Here is a 16,518-nt window from a genome sequence, read left to right as displayed (position 1 = left end):
CAACTCCTGCAACACTGCTGATACTAAACTGTATTGATCTCTGCCATTCATCAGATGCGTGGAGAGGGGGAGCTTGCTACATGGGCAACAGCTTGCTCTCCATATTGTACTGCCCAGGCTTGCATATCTAGACCACTAGGATGCAATTTCCATGGTCAACTCTTGACTGACAGATGCCTCAGACAGACAATACACAATTGAAACAAAATGAAATTTTGAGACCCTCAGGTAGCTCTCCCAATTTTTAGCAATCGTTAAGTGATGAAACCTGGGCAAGAAATTTATTTTCTTATAGCTATACAATACTCCCAAATTCAAAAGATTTTTCAAAATTGTAACGAGACTTTAATACTTGTGACTTCTACAACTAACTTTGCTACCAACTTCCAGCTGCTCCTAACTACATTTGACAGTATTGCCATTATATATATTTCAGGATTTGCTATGATCTTTTCTCTAGGTTATTTACTTGGTTTTTATTTACTCCTTTGGAAAAGCAAAAATTATGAAAATTTAAAATACATCAAACCAGAAGTAATGAGGTTATAATGTAAGTTTACACAGAATGCTCTGTTATGGAAAGAGAATGCATTGCTCTGAAACTCTGAATGGTTAATTTGAATAAAAATTCTACTTTATTGATAATATGCAACAGAAAATCAATAAGATTTAAAGGCCAGAAGAGCCATACAATATTGACTTAGTAGTATTTGACATATCAAACAAAGACACCTATTTATTTAAAAAAAAACAAGCCAGAGTCCTAACTCCTTTATAATTAGTACTTGAAGTACTTGATTTTGTTTCAACAAAATGTGCAACTCACCACTAAATGTGACTCCACAATCCACAGTTCAGAAAGCAAAGGGCACCCTTCCAAACCTTCAATCCGTCTGATATCCTGTTTTACTAGTGTAAGAATGACTAAATTTGGAAAGTTTAGGAGTCCCACCATTCGAGGATATCCTGAGAAAAACACTTCTAGTTCCTTGACACGTGGTCCCTCCTGATCAATCTTCTCAAATGATAGTCCATTACATGCACACTGACAAGTAAGAACAAATATTAATTGGAGCAGAATGGAACTCACTACCATTTATTATCTTTCCACACCATTCTCTAATGAAGTTGTGTTTGTAAGAGAAAAGGCCAAATTAACAAAATCTTTCACCTATCTAAGGTATTTAACTTGAATTATTGCTCTTACAAGTCTATTCGTGCTCAAAGGAAATGCATCTTGCAGCATTCAAGCGCCTTCTTCCAAGGATAACTTAATTAGAAACTATGATCCAAGTCAGACAGTATTATACAAGAGAGACTATTACTGAACAGATGCCTATAGGGTAAGTAAAACGAGAGATGTAATTCCACTAACAGGTAGTGCTAGTAAATAACAGGTATGATGGGAACACAAATTCTCTCAATCACCAAATGGAGCAATACAACTCTGTTAGCAAAAATGTAACCAAAAATAATTGTTTAATCAAGCAATACGCAACCAGAAAAGAACTGAGTGTAAGCTTTGGTCTTACAATCTTTCCAGCAAGGAACAAACAAACTACCTGCTCTTGATATACAGCAGCATATCAATCAATGAATTCCCCATCAGCAACATCCTGGAGATCACCAGTGTAAAGAAACTACACTACAGCAGTGATGTATTTCTTAGTGTAGTGTTGTTTTGTTTTAACACTTAACTAGAGTAGGGGTTCCAAACCTGGGGTCCATAGCATAAAAAACATTGTGAACTTCTGATCTAGAGTATCAGCGTACCTCTCCCTGATCCCAGTATCCTCTTTGTCCTCCATATCTTCATCAACACCATCAATTTTTCTGCAAATTCACTAATCAATTGCTATCCTGTGGATTTTCAGGTCACATCAGTGGCTGTCTTTAAAGTCTGTTAAATGCTATCCTTGCTGGCTCTCAAAGGTAAGCAGGAGAGGTTTTTAAACTTAAGTTTAATATAGTAATGAAAAAGCTATTTCTAAAGAAACTACCAGCCATGATAACCTTTGGCAAATGAATGAGAATGATAAATATGGATAACATGCATATTGACATAATCGATTATCAAAGGAGGTCAATTTTCTTACCAATTCTCTGAAAAATTCTTCTCCTTCATTCAGTGATTGACTCATTTTTCATATCTTTAATGATAATCCATTTGGTACATAATATGCAAATTAATGCCTGAAGAATGAAAGAAGCATAACAAAATCCAGCAAATTTCTGCAAACTTAATAACATGCAGCAGAGCAGCAGCTCCCCCACAGCTCGAGTGGCCTGAATTCAATCCTGATCTCCAGTGCTACTGTGGAGTTTGCACGCTCTTCCTGTGGGCTTGTGGTTTTCTCCTATTCTCTCGTATGTGGTATAGCAGGTTAATTAGTCGCTGTAAATAGTCTCTCTTGGTAAAATCCAGGAGAAATAATGGAACCTGGTTAAATTGCAGAGAAGATTATTGGGGGAATTGGATTGTTCTGTGAACTGTCTAAAATCAATTCCTCTTATGCTGTAAGGAAATATGCACATTTATTCCATGACTAATCAAAAGCTTTGGCTGGTATGATATTTTGTCATTAAAATAAAGAATAACCATTTCTCACTGTAAATGAAAAGAATGAAAGTTCACAGGCTAGTTGAGTTTTAGACAGCGTCATAAATCTCTTGTCTTTACTACCTATTGAACCATGACAAATTTTAAAAGGCCTTTACCAACCAAACCAAATACTTCTCAGTCAAATTTCATGACAGTCCCAGATTGGGGGTGGGAGGTGGACATAGTGAGCATTTCTAACCACTAACGTTTTAATTCAACTGATCATTGCAAGGTAATCCATTCATACAAAAAGTAAGGAAAGCTCAATACATCTTCTCACTCTAATTTCTGTTTCTCAATGTTTTCTTATCAGTTAAACCTTATTAGTTGTCTAAGATAGTGATTTTTTTAAAATCTCATGAGACCTGAACATAAGCAAATTATTGCTGATCTCCAATGGAATGTAGCAGACTGCGGAATAGATGCTTCGTGCTTACTGGCGTACATCAGGAAGCAGAATGCTTCCAGCCAGACAATGAGCTGTGATCTAAACTAAATCAGAGGAAGAGCACACAATAAGTATGGAATTATTAAACGAATCATTTCTGATTTCTCCTTTGTAGAATGCAGGTTCGCTATAGAAACGCCGGTCGGAGCAGAGCATGTTTTGGCCCATTACAGGTAAAAGGTTTCGACTCGAAACGTCGACTGTTTATTCCTCTCTATAGATGCTGCCTGACCTGCCGAGTTCCTCCAGCATTTTGTGTGTTTTAAATATAGTATTGTGTGCCTAAAGGCACGAAAGCGCAATGATTTCAATTAAAAGAAATAGGAAAATGGATCAATGAAATAAATAAATAATACCGCCGAGGATAGCTGAGTCCCGGAGACGCGGTCAAACTACCACTGTCAGAACTCAATCCAGAGGTGAAGGGGTCTACCGCGGAATACAGTGAGCTACGGAAACAACCCTAAACTATTTCCTCAGTAAGCAATCAACTCAACACACCAATCAATTGGGGCATTCGGTAAATTCCAAAGCCACATTCTACATACTCGCTGTTGATTGAAGGTGGTGGTGGGGGGGTTGCCGCCGGTGCAGATCAGGTCCGCGGCTTCATCTTAGCAACCGCGCCAAAGATAACGAATTTAAAAAGTCACCTGGCTTCACTTCCGCCTAGGGATACCCGATTTCGATGCAACTCCTTAACCCGGAGTTTTAAATGTTTCTGAGGCTTCAAAGCCCTTTTCGCCGACCGGCCATTCTAAATTGCTGCGCGTCTCCGTTGTCCGGGAGCCATTTTGGTTTCCATGGAAGAGTCAGAGGTTAAAGGTTAAGAGGCGACAGCGGCAAGTCCTCGTTAAACGCAGAGTGGAACAAGTTTGTAGAGCGTGTGGTTGCAAAGGAGGCTGAAATATTCTTGTGAGGGTTTTTTTCGAGTACTCTTAAAAAAGACTTTTGTTAAATTCTTGTTGATTTTTCTAAGATAATCTTTGACGTAACTCTCGATCATTGTCAGCAAGCAAGGGTACGTAGTTAATAAAGAAATTAATCACAAATTTACATTGTAAATTGAAAGATGTATTCCAGTGTAAATACTGTCTGACTAGCTTCTTGTGAATAAACAAAAACTGCAGTTACTACAAGTCTGAGATAAAGACAGAAAAAAATCGGAAATACTTGGCGGGTCAGATAACGTTAGTGGCAAGAGTAACAGAATTAGCGTCTGTAAAAGTAGAAAAGTAAAAATAATTTAGTTCAGCGAAGAGAGGGTATGGGAGGATTCGAATGAAATATCATGGAATCGGCTAGGACAGAAACAGGCCATTTCGCCCCACCTCAACCTCACAATGCCTAACTGTTGCTAATCTCATTTGCCTATTTTAGGTCCATAGCCCTCCCATTTCTTACCTATCCAAGCACCTGTCTAAATCTCTTTTAAATATTTAAATGTACCTCCACCAATTCCTCTGACAGCTCATATTGGGTACTCGACATGCTTTGGAAAAACATAAAAATACATCCCCACCCTATTCCTTTAAATTTCTTCCCTCTCACCTTAAATCTGTACCCTTTTCTGAACAGTGAAACTGTGAAAATGATCCTATCTAGTTCTTAAATTTCAATAAGCATCCCGCAGTCTTCTACGTTCCAGTGAGAATAAACATGGCTTTCCAAGCTCTCCCTATAACGGTCCTCCATTCCATGCAGCATCCTGGTGAAGACACAAGGCGTTGGAATCTGCAGCAACACAAAAGATGCTGGGGGAGCTTAGTAAATCAGGCAACAAGTGTGGAGAGAAATGGATAGTCTCCATTTTGGGTCAAAACCAATATTTTGTACATATGCAATATGACATCCCAACTTTTACTTAATACCGCAACTTATAAAAGCAAACATACCAAATGCCTTTTTCTTCACCTTGTCAATCAATTTTCAACTCTTTCAGAGAGCAATGGACTTGCAAACTTGTATATTAATTATGTCCTAAGGTCCCTGACCTTAGGTTCTCCTTGAATTTGACCACCCAAAGTACATAACCTCACTTTTGTCTTGGTTAATTTACATGTGCCACCACTTCTTCCAACTGTTTGGTTTATCTATGTCTCATTGTATCATTAGGCAACCTTCTTTGCTAACTACAGCTCCACCAATTTTTTTGTGTTGATTTCAAACCTACTAATCATTCCACCTACATTTTCAACCTTGTCATTGTTATGTATTTTAAACAACAAAGGTCCAAGCAGTTGCTACAGAATTCCTTTAAAAAAATCCATTCATCATTACCTGCTATCTCCTAATACCAACCTAATTTCGCAAACATGCCTAGAGTTCCTTTGTTACTTTACCTTGTGCCAGCTTACCAAGCAAAATTTTTGCCAAAACCTTTACCAGATCCAAGTACACCACTCTTACCACTTTACCTTTTTCAACTTTCATTTTCACTTCCTCGAAAATAAAACTCTAGATTTGGATATGTAGAGTAATCTCCTGTGCACAAAACCGTATGCACTCCCCATCATTACCTGTCTGCAAGAGAACATAAATCCTGTCCATCAGAATCTTCTCCAACAACTTTCCCATCACTGATGTAAGGCTCAGTTCCCAGACTTAATCCTACTGCACCAAAAGTCCATGGGAATAAGTTGTAGAAGGTCAATGCAGGCTGTTAGAGACAGAGAACACAAACAAAGGAACATAATTGTAGTGAAATGCAAAGATGTAGGAAATGTCCTGCAGGCTATGCAGGAGAAAAGCCGAGGCAATATTTCAAATAGATATTGTACTACATAATTGGCCAGTTCTTATATATCAAAGTCCAGTGATCCATAGTTAAATACTATACTATAAAGGATCATTTCATAGTCTGTGACTGAGAAGTCAAGCACTGACTGATAGTTTGTGGACACCACCACAGTTAAAGGAGTAATCACCATAGGTGAGGAATCCAAGTACCACCAGGAAGTAAACAAGCGAGTGTCCTGGTGTAGTCTTATTAATTTATCTATTTATTGAGCTACAGTGCAGAACAGGCCCTTCTGGCCTTTCAAGCTGCACCGCCCAGAAACTCCTGATTTAACCCTAGCCTAATCATGGGACAACTTACAATGACCAATTAACCTACCCAACGGTACATTTTTGGACTGTGGGAGGAAACCAGACCAACCAGAGGAAGCCCACACAGTCACGAGGAGAAAGTACAAACTCCTTACAAGCAGTGGTGGGAATTGAACCCAGTCACTGGTACTGCAAAGTGTTGTGCTAACCACTACACTACCATGCCGCCTGTAACAATCAGAACAACTTTGAGCTGAATGCCTTCAAAACCATGGAGATACATATCATCTTTGAGAGAAATTGTCGTGGTTCCTCATGCCCCACAAACGACCAGGAGACACAGAAGATTCTTCAAGAATCTTTAATTTGCAAATCAAAGCTGAGACAGTCATTGAGCTTGTCGCTGATTGCCCACCGATCCTTGTACATAGCATTTTTAATAGCAATCTCCTGGTTTAGTTGCATTAGCATATCCAATCAGTCTATAGTTGCGTATCACAAGTACATCCGCCACTGTTGTTTCTACCCATTGACTTAATCATGTTCTAATCTACATCTCTTAGCTACCTCTCATTAACCCACCATTGTCTTCTACATTCCTAAGATTTCATTCTCCTACTAAATTGGATACATGCATAGCAAAATAGCAAGCTCAAAGCTGACTACATAGTTTTGGTTACACAGCAAACAATGCAACTTTTATACTCCAATAAAATCTGTCTCCTCTCCACCCATTCATCACTAAGAACTGTCATCAATCCAAATTCTATTTCCTTCCATCTAGCCTTATATTTCTTATTACACCAGTATAACAGAGGGGTTATCTGTGAAGCATAAAAATAATTTCTCAAGCAAGGAAGTGCCATACCTCCTCCTTCCTTCCTTAAATGTAAGGTGTTAGATCGAATTCTAGGTTTCCTTCCTTGCCAGATAAAGCGGGAAATCCATTTGTCCCATTCCCTGAATTGATTATCGTCCACCTCTCAGGTAAAGTCCGGAAAAGATAGAGTAACCGAGGGAGAATATCAGAATCAGAATCAGAATCAGAATCAGACTTTAATCGCCAAGTACCTGTGCACAAACAAGGAATTTACTTCCGGCAGATGTTGTCGCTCTGCTCATAACAATAATAATGATAAATATAAATGAAAATATAGATTATACATACAAGTAGTGCAATCCAAGTAATAGTTAGCCGACAGTTAACTGGCAGTTAACTGTTCAGCAAAGTGACCGCAGTAGGGAAAAAACTTCTCCAGTGCCTATTAGTCTTAGTCTGGAGGGATCTGAAGCACCTACCAGACGGAAGCAGTTCAAACAGTCCGTGCGCAGGATGGAAGGAGTCCTTTATGATGTTCCCCGCCCTCTTCTTCAACCTGGAAGAGTACAGGTCCACAATAGAGGGCAGGGTGGCTCCAATGATGTGCTCGGCAGTCCTCACTGTGTGCTGTAGTCTGGTTCTATCCTGCTTGGTGGCGGCTCCTAACCACACAGTGATGGAGGTGCACAGGACAGACTCAATGACTGCAGTGTAGAACTGCAGCAGGCAATTCCTGAGGCAGACCATCTTTCCTCAAGAGCCGCAGGAAGTACATCTGCTGCTGGGCCTTCTTCAGGATGGAGCAAATGTTCTGCTTTTCATTTTTATAGTATTTATCCTTGAATTTAAACTTTAAAAGGGTATAAAATTCCATCTATGTATATCTGCTTTTATCTTTGAAATTAATGGCCCATAGTTTACCTGTGATAACATTGAAAGATCCTTTGGCAGTGTTATTCCTAAATATTTTAATGATTTAGCTTCCCACTCAAGATCATATGTATCCTGCAGTTTTTTGGATACTGTATAATTTAGGGACATAACCTGCATTTTCTTTACATTTATTTTATAACCTGATACTTTCCTGAACTCATCCAACAGTGTAAACAATACTATAAATGATTTTTCTGGTTCACTCAGATAGACTAAAACGTCATCTGTGAATTACGCCACTTTCTGTTCAATCCCTGCCACCTTAATTTCTTTTACAATTTCGCTCTGTCTTAGCGATTCAATGTATAGCGCAAAAAGGAGAGGAGAAATTGGGCATCCTTAGTTCCTGTCTAGTTCCTCTCTCTAAAATAAAGGAGTCAGAGAGATCCCCATTTATCTTAATTCGAGCTGTGGGTCTGTCATATAAAGTCTGGATTACTTTAATAAACTTTTCTTGAAAGCCAAATCTTCCTAACACTCTATATAGGAATGCCCAACTAACTGAATCAAAAGCTTTCTCAGCATTTAGCCCCACTATCATTGTCTCTGTCCCACTCTTAGTAACCTGTTCTAGTATATGTAAAGTTCTCCTTATGTTGTCCTGAGTTTGTCTTTGTTGAATAAATCCAGTCTGTTCTAAGTGGATGAGGTCAGGTAAAAACTTTTCCAGCCTGCGCGCTAATATAGATGTAAATAATTTGTAATCCAAATTAAGAATGCTGACTGGCCACTAATTGCCACATTCTAGTTTATCTTTACCCTCTTTCGGAATAACTGAAATAATCGCTTCTCTCCAGGAAGGTGGAATTTCTCCAATAATATCCAATTAAAGGTGTTAAGTAGCAACAGGACTAACTGTGACTTCAGCAATTTGTACCACTCTGAGGTAAACCCATCAGAACCTGGAGACTTTCTGGTCTTTAACCTAGAGATGGCCACTTTTAGTTCTTTGACAGTTACTGGTTCTAATAGGCATTTGTTTTGTAAATCTGTGAACTTGGGTAGATCTAAAGAATTCAGTAAAGTATCTATATATGGCTCATATGTATATATATATAATAGGCTCCGAAGCATTCGGGCTCTTATGACCAGACTATATAACAGTTTCTTCCCCCAAGCTATCAGACTCCTCAATACCCGAAGCCTGGACTGACACCTTGCCCTACTGTCCTTTTTATTATTTACTGTAATGTCTGCACTGTTTTTGTGCACTTTATGCAGTCCAGTGTAAGTCTGTAGTATAGCTTTCTCTGGTTTTTTTATTACGTAGTTCAGTCTAGTTTTTTGCACTGTATCATGTAAACCATGGTCCTGAAAAACATTGTCTCATTTTTACTATGCACTGTACCAGCAGTTATGGTCGAAATGACAATAAAAGTTGACTTGACCTGACTTGATTTGATTTGAGGCCCGGGGTTGAGAGTACAGTTCTCGATAATATGTTTCAAAACTCTCTTGAATTTTCCTTATTGTGCTCTCCACCAGCTTTGCCTTTGGATCCTTTATTTTGTAATTTGTATTATTTGCTTGTTGTTTATGTAACTTATATGCTAATAATCTAGCTGATTTACCTCCTACTTCATAATTCTTTTTTCTATGAGTTTCCAATTTATAAATATCAATTTCACTTTGCAATTTCTTAATTTCCTGTTTTAAATTAGAATTAATTTTATTGCTATCTACAACCTGAAGTTGTTTTAATTTTCCTTGAAGGTCTGCTAATTTTTGTGCATTGAATTTTTTCATGTGAGTGGTTTTGGAAATAATTTTTCCTCTCAGTACAGCTTTTAATGCATCCCATAAGATCACTGGTGATGTTTCCCCTGTGTCATTAAGGTCTAGGTATTCTTTAATTTCTCCCCTTAATCTCTCCATTACTTCTGGATTATTGAGTATATGTGAATTTAACCTCCATAGTGTTTTCCTCATTGTCCTTTCCAGGATTAGGGACATAGAGACTGGGCTATGATCCGACAAATCAATTGTTGCAATATTACAGTCTTTTATCCTGAGTCTATCTATGTTAAATATAAAAAAAAGTCTATCCTTGATTAAGCTGAATGAGGGAAAGAGTAATGTGTATAATCTTTATAGTGGGGTGTAATTCCCTCCACACATCTATAATTCCCAACCCCTCCATCAATGAATTCACTTTCCTAGTCAAAGGTTTATTTTGAGTGACTATTCTTGAAGGATCTAATGCAGGATTTAACCTAATATTAAAATCCCCTCCACAGATTACTAGCCCTTGAGAATTGACCATTAGGTCAAAAATGTACCTATAGAATGACCTGGTGGAGCAAAAACATTCAGCAACGTTATTTCTGTACCTTCTATTCTTCCTGTAATTTTTACAGATCGTCCATCCTTGTCTTTAGTCTCTGAAATATGTTCATAATTAAGAGCATTTGATATTAAAGTTGCTACCCCTCTCTTGTGGCTCAATTTATATGATGAATAAAATACATGTTAAAACCCATTCTTTTTAATTTTACATGTTCGGATTGGCTCATGTGTGTTTCCTGAAGGAAAACTATTTGTGCCCTCTCTTTTTTCAATTTAGGCATAATCTTATTTCTCTTAATTGGATTCAAAACCCCATTAACATTATAGGAAATTATTTTTACCAGTTCAGTTTGCATTTTTCTCTAATAAAAAAAACACTCTCCTTTTCTAACCAAACAGTAAGCAATCCCTTCTCAACAATAAACCAAAACATTTTTGAACAAATAACATCTGAAAATTTTTTCCAACTTCCAACAATGAGGCCTGAGCACTAATCTGCCTCAGTTCAGAGGGAATACCTCTATCTTCACCCTGTGTTAGAGGGCCCTCCGCAGTGTGAATAATCATAGAGAATTCTCTCCTTTTTATGTCTCGACCATATTGTTATATTCAAGTTATTCTGCCTAGTTTATTTTCAGATTCCAACTTTCATTTTACTTTCAAGTCCGATTTACTCTTTTCAGTCATTTCTCTTAATTAATCTATATTCTCTGTACGTTCGTGCCTGGATATTTGCAGCTTTTCCTTGTAATTTGACACTCTGGTTCTCGTGTAGCGTCCTCCCCGCGCTGGCTGCCATGACTTTTGCTGAATCCTCTCCAGTAACAACTCCGGTTGGGTGATAACTTTTATAGGTAGTCCTTGGTCTGCCATGTCCAACGTTGCCTCTTCTACTGTAGCGTAGGTTTTTATCTCTTTGTTGTAAAAGATTCTTAACTGAGCTGGATGCAGGGTCTGGAATCTGATATTGTTTTCCTTCAGGACTCTCCGTGTTTCCGCATATTACTTCCATCCGGCAAGGATCTCTGGTGCGTAATCGTGGTCTAAAATGATTTTACAGTTGCTCAACATGAAACCTTTCTTTTGCCATGCACGTTTAAGCACCTCTTCCTTCATTCTGTAGCTGAGGAATCTGACTACAATTGATCTGGGATGGGCGCCTGCTGGGGGCAGCGGAGCTAACGCACGGTGAGCCCTTTCTATCTGTAGGTCTTTTGCATCCGGTATATCAAGATTCTCTCTAAGCAGCTTCTCCACAAAGGGAATCATCAGTCCGGGTTTACCTTCAGCTCCTTTGGGAACTTGGAGCTGCTCTTGCAGCTTCAGCATTATTTCTATCACTTCCTCTGCTTTTTGCAGCCTCTCCTCAGTCGTTACAATCCTTGCTTTGGCTTTGTCTAACCTCAAATTAGTGTTTACTATTTCTCCTTTAATATCTTCCAACTGTTTGCTGTTATCTTGTCGGAACTCGCGAATCTCTCTGAGAATCAAAGTCAAATTCACTGATTCTTCCTCATTATCTCCGTCTAGGCTAGCCGTGGGGGAGCTAGGCCCGTCGTCTCGCTGCATCTCTTTGTTTTTATCAACCTTCTGAGCAGACTTTTTACTCTTGTTCTTAGACAATATCCTTGCCCCTTTTATTAATATAATTATTCAATTTTAAATGTTTGTCTAATTTCGGCTTTGGGGCAGTTTACCTCCTTTTTTGTTGAGAGACCTCTTCCTACACCGCCATTCCCTTGATGACCCGGAAGTCCAGCCAGATTTTTAATCTCTCTCCTATAGAATCAGAACCAGAATCAGATTTATTATTTCCGGCATGTGATGTCAATTTTGTAAATCTCGTCAGCTCCATCTTGGGGATTTTGTAGGCTAGTACTCAAGATGAAGCTGATTAAATTTACAACCTTCTGCAGCTTCTTTCAGTCCTGTGCTGTATCCCCTCCATACTAGACAGTGATGCAGCCTGTCAGAATGCTCTCCACGGTACAACTATAAAAGTTTTTGAGTGTATTTGTTGACATACCAAATCTCTTCAAACTCCTAATAAATTATAAAGTCTTGCCTTCTTTATAATTACATCAATATGTTGGGGCCGGGTAAGATCCTCAGAGATCTTAACACACTGCTCACTCTTTCCACTTCTGATCCCTCAATGAGGATTGGTATGTGTTCCTTCGTCTTGCCCTTCCTGAAGTCCACAATCAGTTCTTCCATCTTACTGAGGTTGAGTGCAAGGTTGTTGCTGCTGCACCACTCCACTAATTGGCATATCTCACTCCTTTACACCCTCTCATCGTCACCTGAGATTCTACCAACAGTGGCTGTTTCATCAGCAAACTTATAGATGGTATTTGAGCTATGCCTAGCCACACAGTCATGTGTATATAGAGAGTAGGGCAGTGAGCTAAGCTCACATCCCTGAGGTGTGCCAGTGTTGATCGTCAGCGAGGAGGATATGTTATCACCAATCTGCAAAGATTGTGGCCCTCCAGGTAGAAAGTTGAGGATCCAGTTGCAGAGGGAGGTACAGAGGCCCAAGTTCTGCAATTTCTCAATCACGATTGTGGGAATGATGGTATTAAATGCTGAGCTATAGTTGGTGAACAGCATCCTGATGTAGGAGTTTGTGCTGTCCAGGTGGTCAAAAGCCATGTGGCGAGCCATTGAGATTGCGGCTGCCGTTGACTTATTGTGGCAATAGGCAAATTGCAATGGGCCCAGTTCCTTGCTGAGGCAGGAGTTCAGTCTAGTCATGACCAACCTCTCAAAGCATTTCATCACTGTCGATGTGAGTGCTACTGGGTAACAGTCATTAAGGCAGCCCACATTATTCTTCTTAGGCACTGGTATAATTGTTATCTTTTTGAAGCAAGTGGGAACTTCTGCCCATAGCAGTGAGAGGTTGAAAGTGTCCTTGAATACTCATACTAGTTGGTTGGCACTGGTTTTCAGAGTCTTACCAGGTACTCCATCAGGACCTTCTGCCTTGAGAGGGTTCACTCTCTTTAAAGACAGTCTAACATTGGCCTCTGAGACAGAGATCACAGGGTCATCAGGTGCAGCAGGGATCTTCACAGCTGTAGTTGTGTTCTCCCTTTCAAAGTGGGCATAGAAAGTGTTGAGTTCATCTGGTAGTGAAGCATCGCTGCCATTCATGCTGTTAGGTTTTGTTTTGTAGGAAGTAATGTCTTGCAGAGCCTGCCAGAGTTGCCGTGCGTCTGATGTCACTTCCAACCTTGTTCGAAATTGTATAAACTGATTTGGCACTATATACTGATTCATCAGAACCTTTGGGTCTATGACAGTGGTGTTGTCAGCAAATTTGAATATGGCATTGGAGCTGTGCTTAGCCACACAATCAGAGGTGTAAAGCGAGTGGAGCAAGGGGCTAAGCACAGAGCCTTGTGATAGAGACTGAGGAGGAGATGTTGACTGAACTGACTGGGGTCTACAAGTGAGGAAACTGATGATCCATTTACACAGGGAGGTATTGACACCAAGGTCTTAAAATGTTTGGTAAAATTCCATTTCCCCCAGAACATACTGGTGCAATTCTACACTGCCATCATAGAAACCTTTACTGTCTGGTTTGGTACAACTGTCTTTCACGAGGTATGAAAACAAGAGCAGACCATCAGGACAGAAAAGGTCATTGCCTGCAGACTACCATCACTGTGGGACTTTGATCATAAGACAAAGGAGTGGAATTAGGCCATTCAGCCCATCGAGCCTGTCTGCCATTCCATCGTGGCTAATCCCAGATCCCACTCAACCCATACACCTGCCTTCTCGCATATCCTTTGAAGCCTTGACCAATCAGGAAGCGATCAACTCCTGCCTTAAATAAACTCTTGGACTTGGCCTCCACCACAGGCTGTGGTAGAGCATTCCACAGATTCACTACCATAGAATGCTCTTTGCCTTGTCTGTGTCCAAGACAAAGAAACTGGCAGGAAAAATCATTGTGGACATTACCCACCTAGTAAACTTCCTTTTCCAAAAGCCATACAGGGCTATTAAAACCATCTTAAAAAATTCTTCCCCCAAGCAGTTAATCTGATTAACCATTCTAGTTAGCCATTCCATCCCCACTATTATCTCAGTCAATGCACTGCACTGTAAACACCTTAAACCACACTTTATAACACTGTTTACTTTGTAACTACATGCTACTGTTGATGTACTTATGGACATTTTATTCCCTATCTGTACTTCTAACTTTACTTTTATTCTGTATAGTTGTTAAATGTCATCTTTTTGTTGCATGTGACACCAACATGGCAATTTCCTAATACATGTCAATTTATATGGTGAATAAAGTTGGTCCTTGCTCCTTATACAGAAAAAGCAGGTGACTTAAAGATGTAGAATAAAAAAATTGAGTCTGTAAGGCAGAAGCGTGCTCAAAAAGATGTGTACTGTTCCTACAATCGACCATTTTGTAATAGGAGGCCATAAACAGAAAGAGTGGGAGTGGGATGGAGAATTCAAGTAGCAGGCACCAGAAGCTCATATTTGTGCCTGCAGTCTGAAATCAGTTGTTTTGTCAAGCTATTGACCAATGTATATTTGGATCCTACAATATCGAGGAAACTATGCTGTGAGAATTGGAAAAAGTGTAATTGGGACTTTTTGGAACAATGGTTGCTAGGAAGGGAGGAGACAAAAGAGTGCATCTCTTGCAGTATCGGTAAGTTTGAGAAAATGTGGAAATAGAGGAGCAGACCAGAGAGTCACAAAGGGAATTGTCCATTCAGAATGCTGAAAAAGGAGGGGAGGTTAAATTGTCTGCTGGAGTCATCTCATTACTTGAGCCAGAAAATGTGAAGGATTTGCGAAGTTGTATGTGGGGGAGAGGCTTTAAAAAACCAGGGAAATTCTATTGTTCTGTCTGGAGGAGGAATTGGAGCAGAGGTGCCAGTATCTGCTCAGATGTATTCAAGAACTCTCAGCTGTTGTAGAGGCGAAGCCGCAGTTCAGGAAGGGACATTTCATAAACACTAGTGTAGAAAATGTCTTTGTTGGGGAAAGGGGAATACTGAATTGCCCTTCTAGGTGGCGGGATGGAAGAAAGTACGTATAACTGAGATGGATGTGACATTCCATGGGCTTATAATAAGTGTTTGCAGTGCACTAATGTTGAGCTTATAGAACCTTAGAACATTACAGCACAGAAACAAGCCCTTCTTGGCTGTGCCGAACCATTTTTCTGCCTAGTCCCACTGACCTGCACCTGGACCATATCCCTCCATACATCTCTCATCCATCTACCTGTCCAAGTTTTTCTTAAATGTTAAAAATGAGCCTGCATTTACCACCTCATCTGGCAGCTCATTCCACACTCCCACCACTCTCTGTGTGAAGAAGCCCCCCAATGTTCCCTTTAAACTTTTCCCCCTTCACCCTTAACCCATGTCCTCTGGTTTTTTTCTCCCCGAGCCTCAGTGGAAAAAGCTTGCTTGCATTCACTCTATCTATACCCATCATAATTTTATATACCTATATCAAAACTCCCCTCATTCTTCTTTGCTCCGGGGAATAAAGTCCAAACCTATTCAACCTTTCTCTGTAACTCAGTTTCTCAAGTCCTAGCAAAATCCTTTTAAACCATCTCTGCACGCTTTCAACCTTATTAATATCCTTATGTACTTTTAAAATTTCTACTATTCGTCTTCTTTTACAGATTTATTGTTTGACGGTCTCTATGTATAGTTCTTCATAAACTCAAGTATATTTCTTTATTTTCCTGTCAATGAATCACAAGAAAATGGGGTTGGAGGCATAGTGTTAGCACAAGCTTTACAGCACAGGTGACCCGGGTTCAATCCCATGCTGCCTGTAAGGAGTTTGTACGATCTCCTCGTGACTGGATGAGTTTCCTCTGGATGCTCCAGTTCCATCCCACAGTCCCACAGTCCAAAGATGGACCGATTAGTAGATTAATTGATTGCTGTGTGGCACAGTTTGAAGGGCCGGAAAAGCCCATTTTGCACTGTATCGTGAGTATATTTATAAATAAATATATTATGACAAATACACTCAGTGGCCACTTTGTTATCACCGGTGATTTTCTGCTGCTGTAGCCCATCCATTTCAAGGTTTGACATGATGTGCATTCTGCACACCACAGTTGTAACTTTTAGTTATTTGAATTACTGTCACCTTCTTGTCAGCTTGAACTAGTCTGACCATATTCCTCTGACCTCTCTCATTAACAAAACATTTTTGCCCACAGAATTGTTGCTCACCAGATCTCTTCTTTTGTTGTTTCTCACACCATTTTCTGTAAACTCTAGAGACTTGATTGTGAAAATGCCCGGCAATCAGCAGTTTCTGAAATACTCAAACCATGACATCTGGCACCAACAATCATTC

General features: G+C 39.6%; 1 protein-coding gene across 4 annotated transcripts in view; it reads right to left on the bottom strand.

Moving 5' to 3' along the window:
* lrrc9 (leucine rich repeat containing 9) overlaps positions 1-3,849 on the bottom strand; it is a 108,604-nt gene extending 104,755 nt beyond the window's left edge. For all 4 annotated transcript variants that reach the window (XM_059959801.1, XM_059959806.1, XM_059959812.1 and 1 more), the window contains exons 1-3: positions 3,704-3,849; positions 2,097-2,193; positions 827-1,045 (exon numbers count right to left, since the gene is read on the bottom strand). In XM_059959801.1, coding sequence (XP_059815784.1) covers positions 827-1,045; positions 2,097-2,141 — 264 coding nt within the window. In that variant the 5' untranslated portion in view covers positions 2,142-2,193; positions 3,704-3,849. The remainder of the gene's footprint in view (positions 1-826; positions 1,046-2,096; positions 2,194-3,703) is intronic.
* Between the last annotated feature and the right edge of the window lie 12,669 nt (positions 3,850-16,518).

Source organism: Hypanus sabinus, chromosome 2 (assembly GCF_030144855.1).
Source record: "Hypanus sabinus isolate sHypSab1 chromosome 2, sHypSab1.hap1, whole genome shotgun sequence".
In the NCBI taxonomy this organism is placed as follows: domain Eukaryota; kingdom Metazoa; phylum Chordata; class Chondrichthyes; order Myliobatiformes; family Dasyatidae; genus Hypanus; species Hypanus sabinus.
The sequence above is the reverse complement of the archived record's forward strand: the minus strand, read 5'-3'. Positions and strand labels throughout refer to the sequence as shown.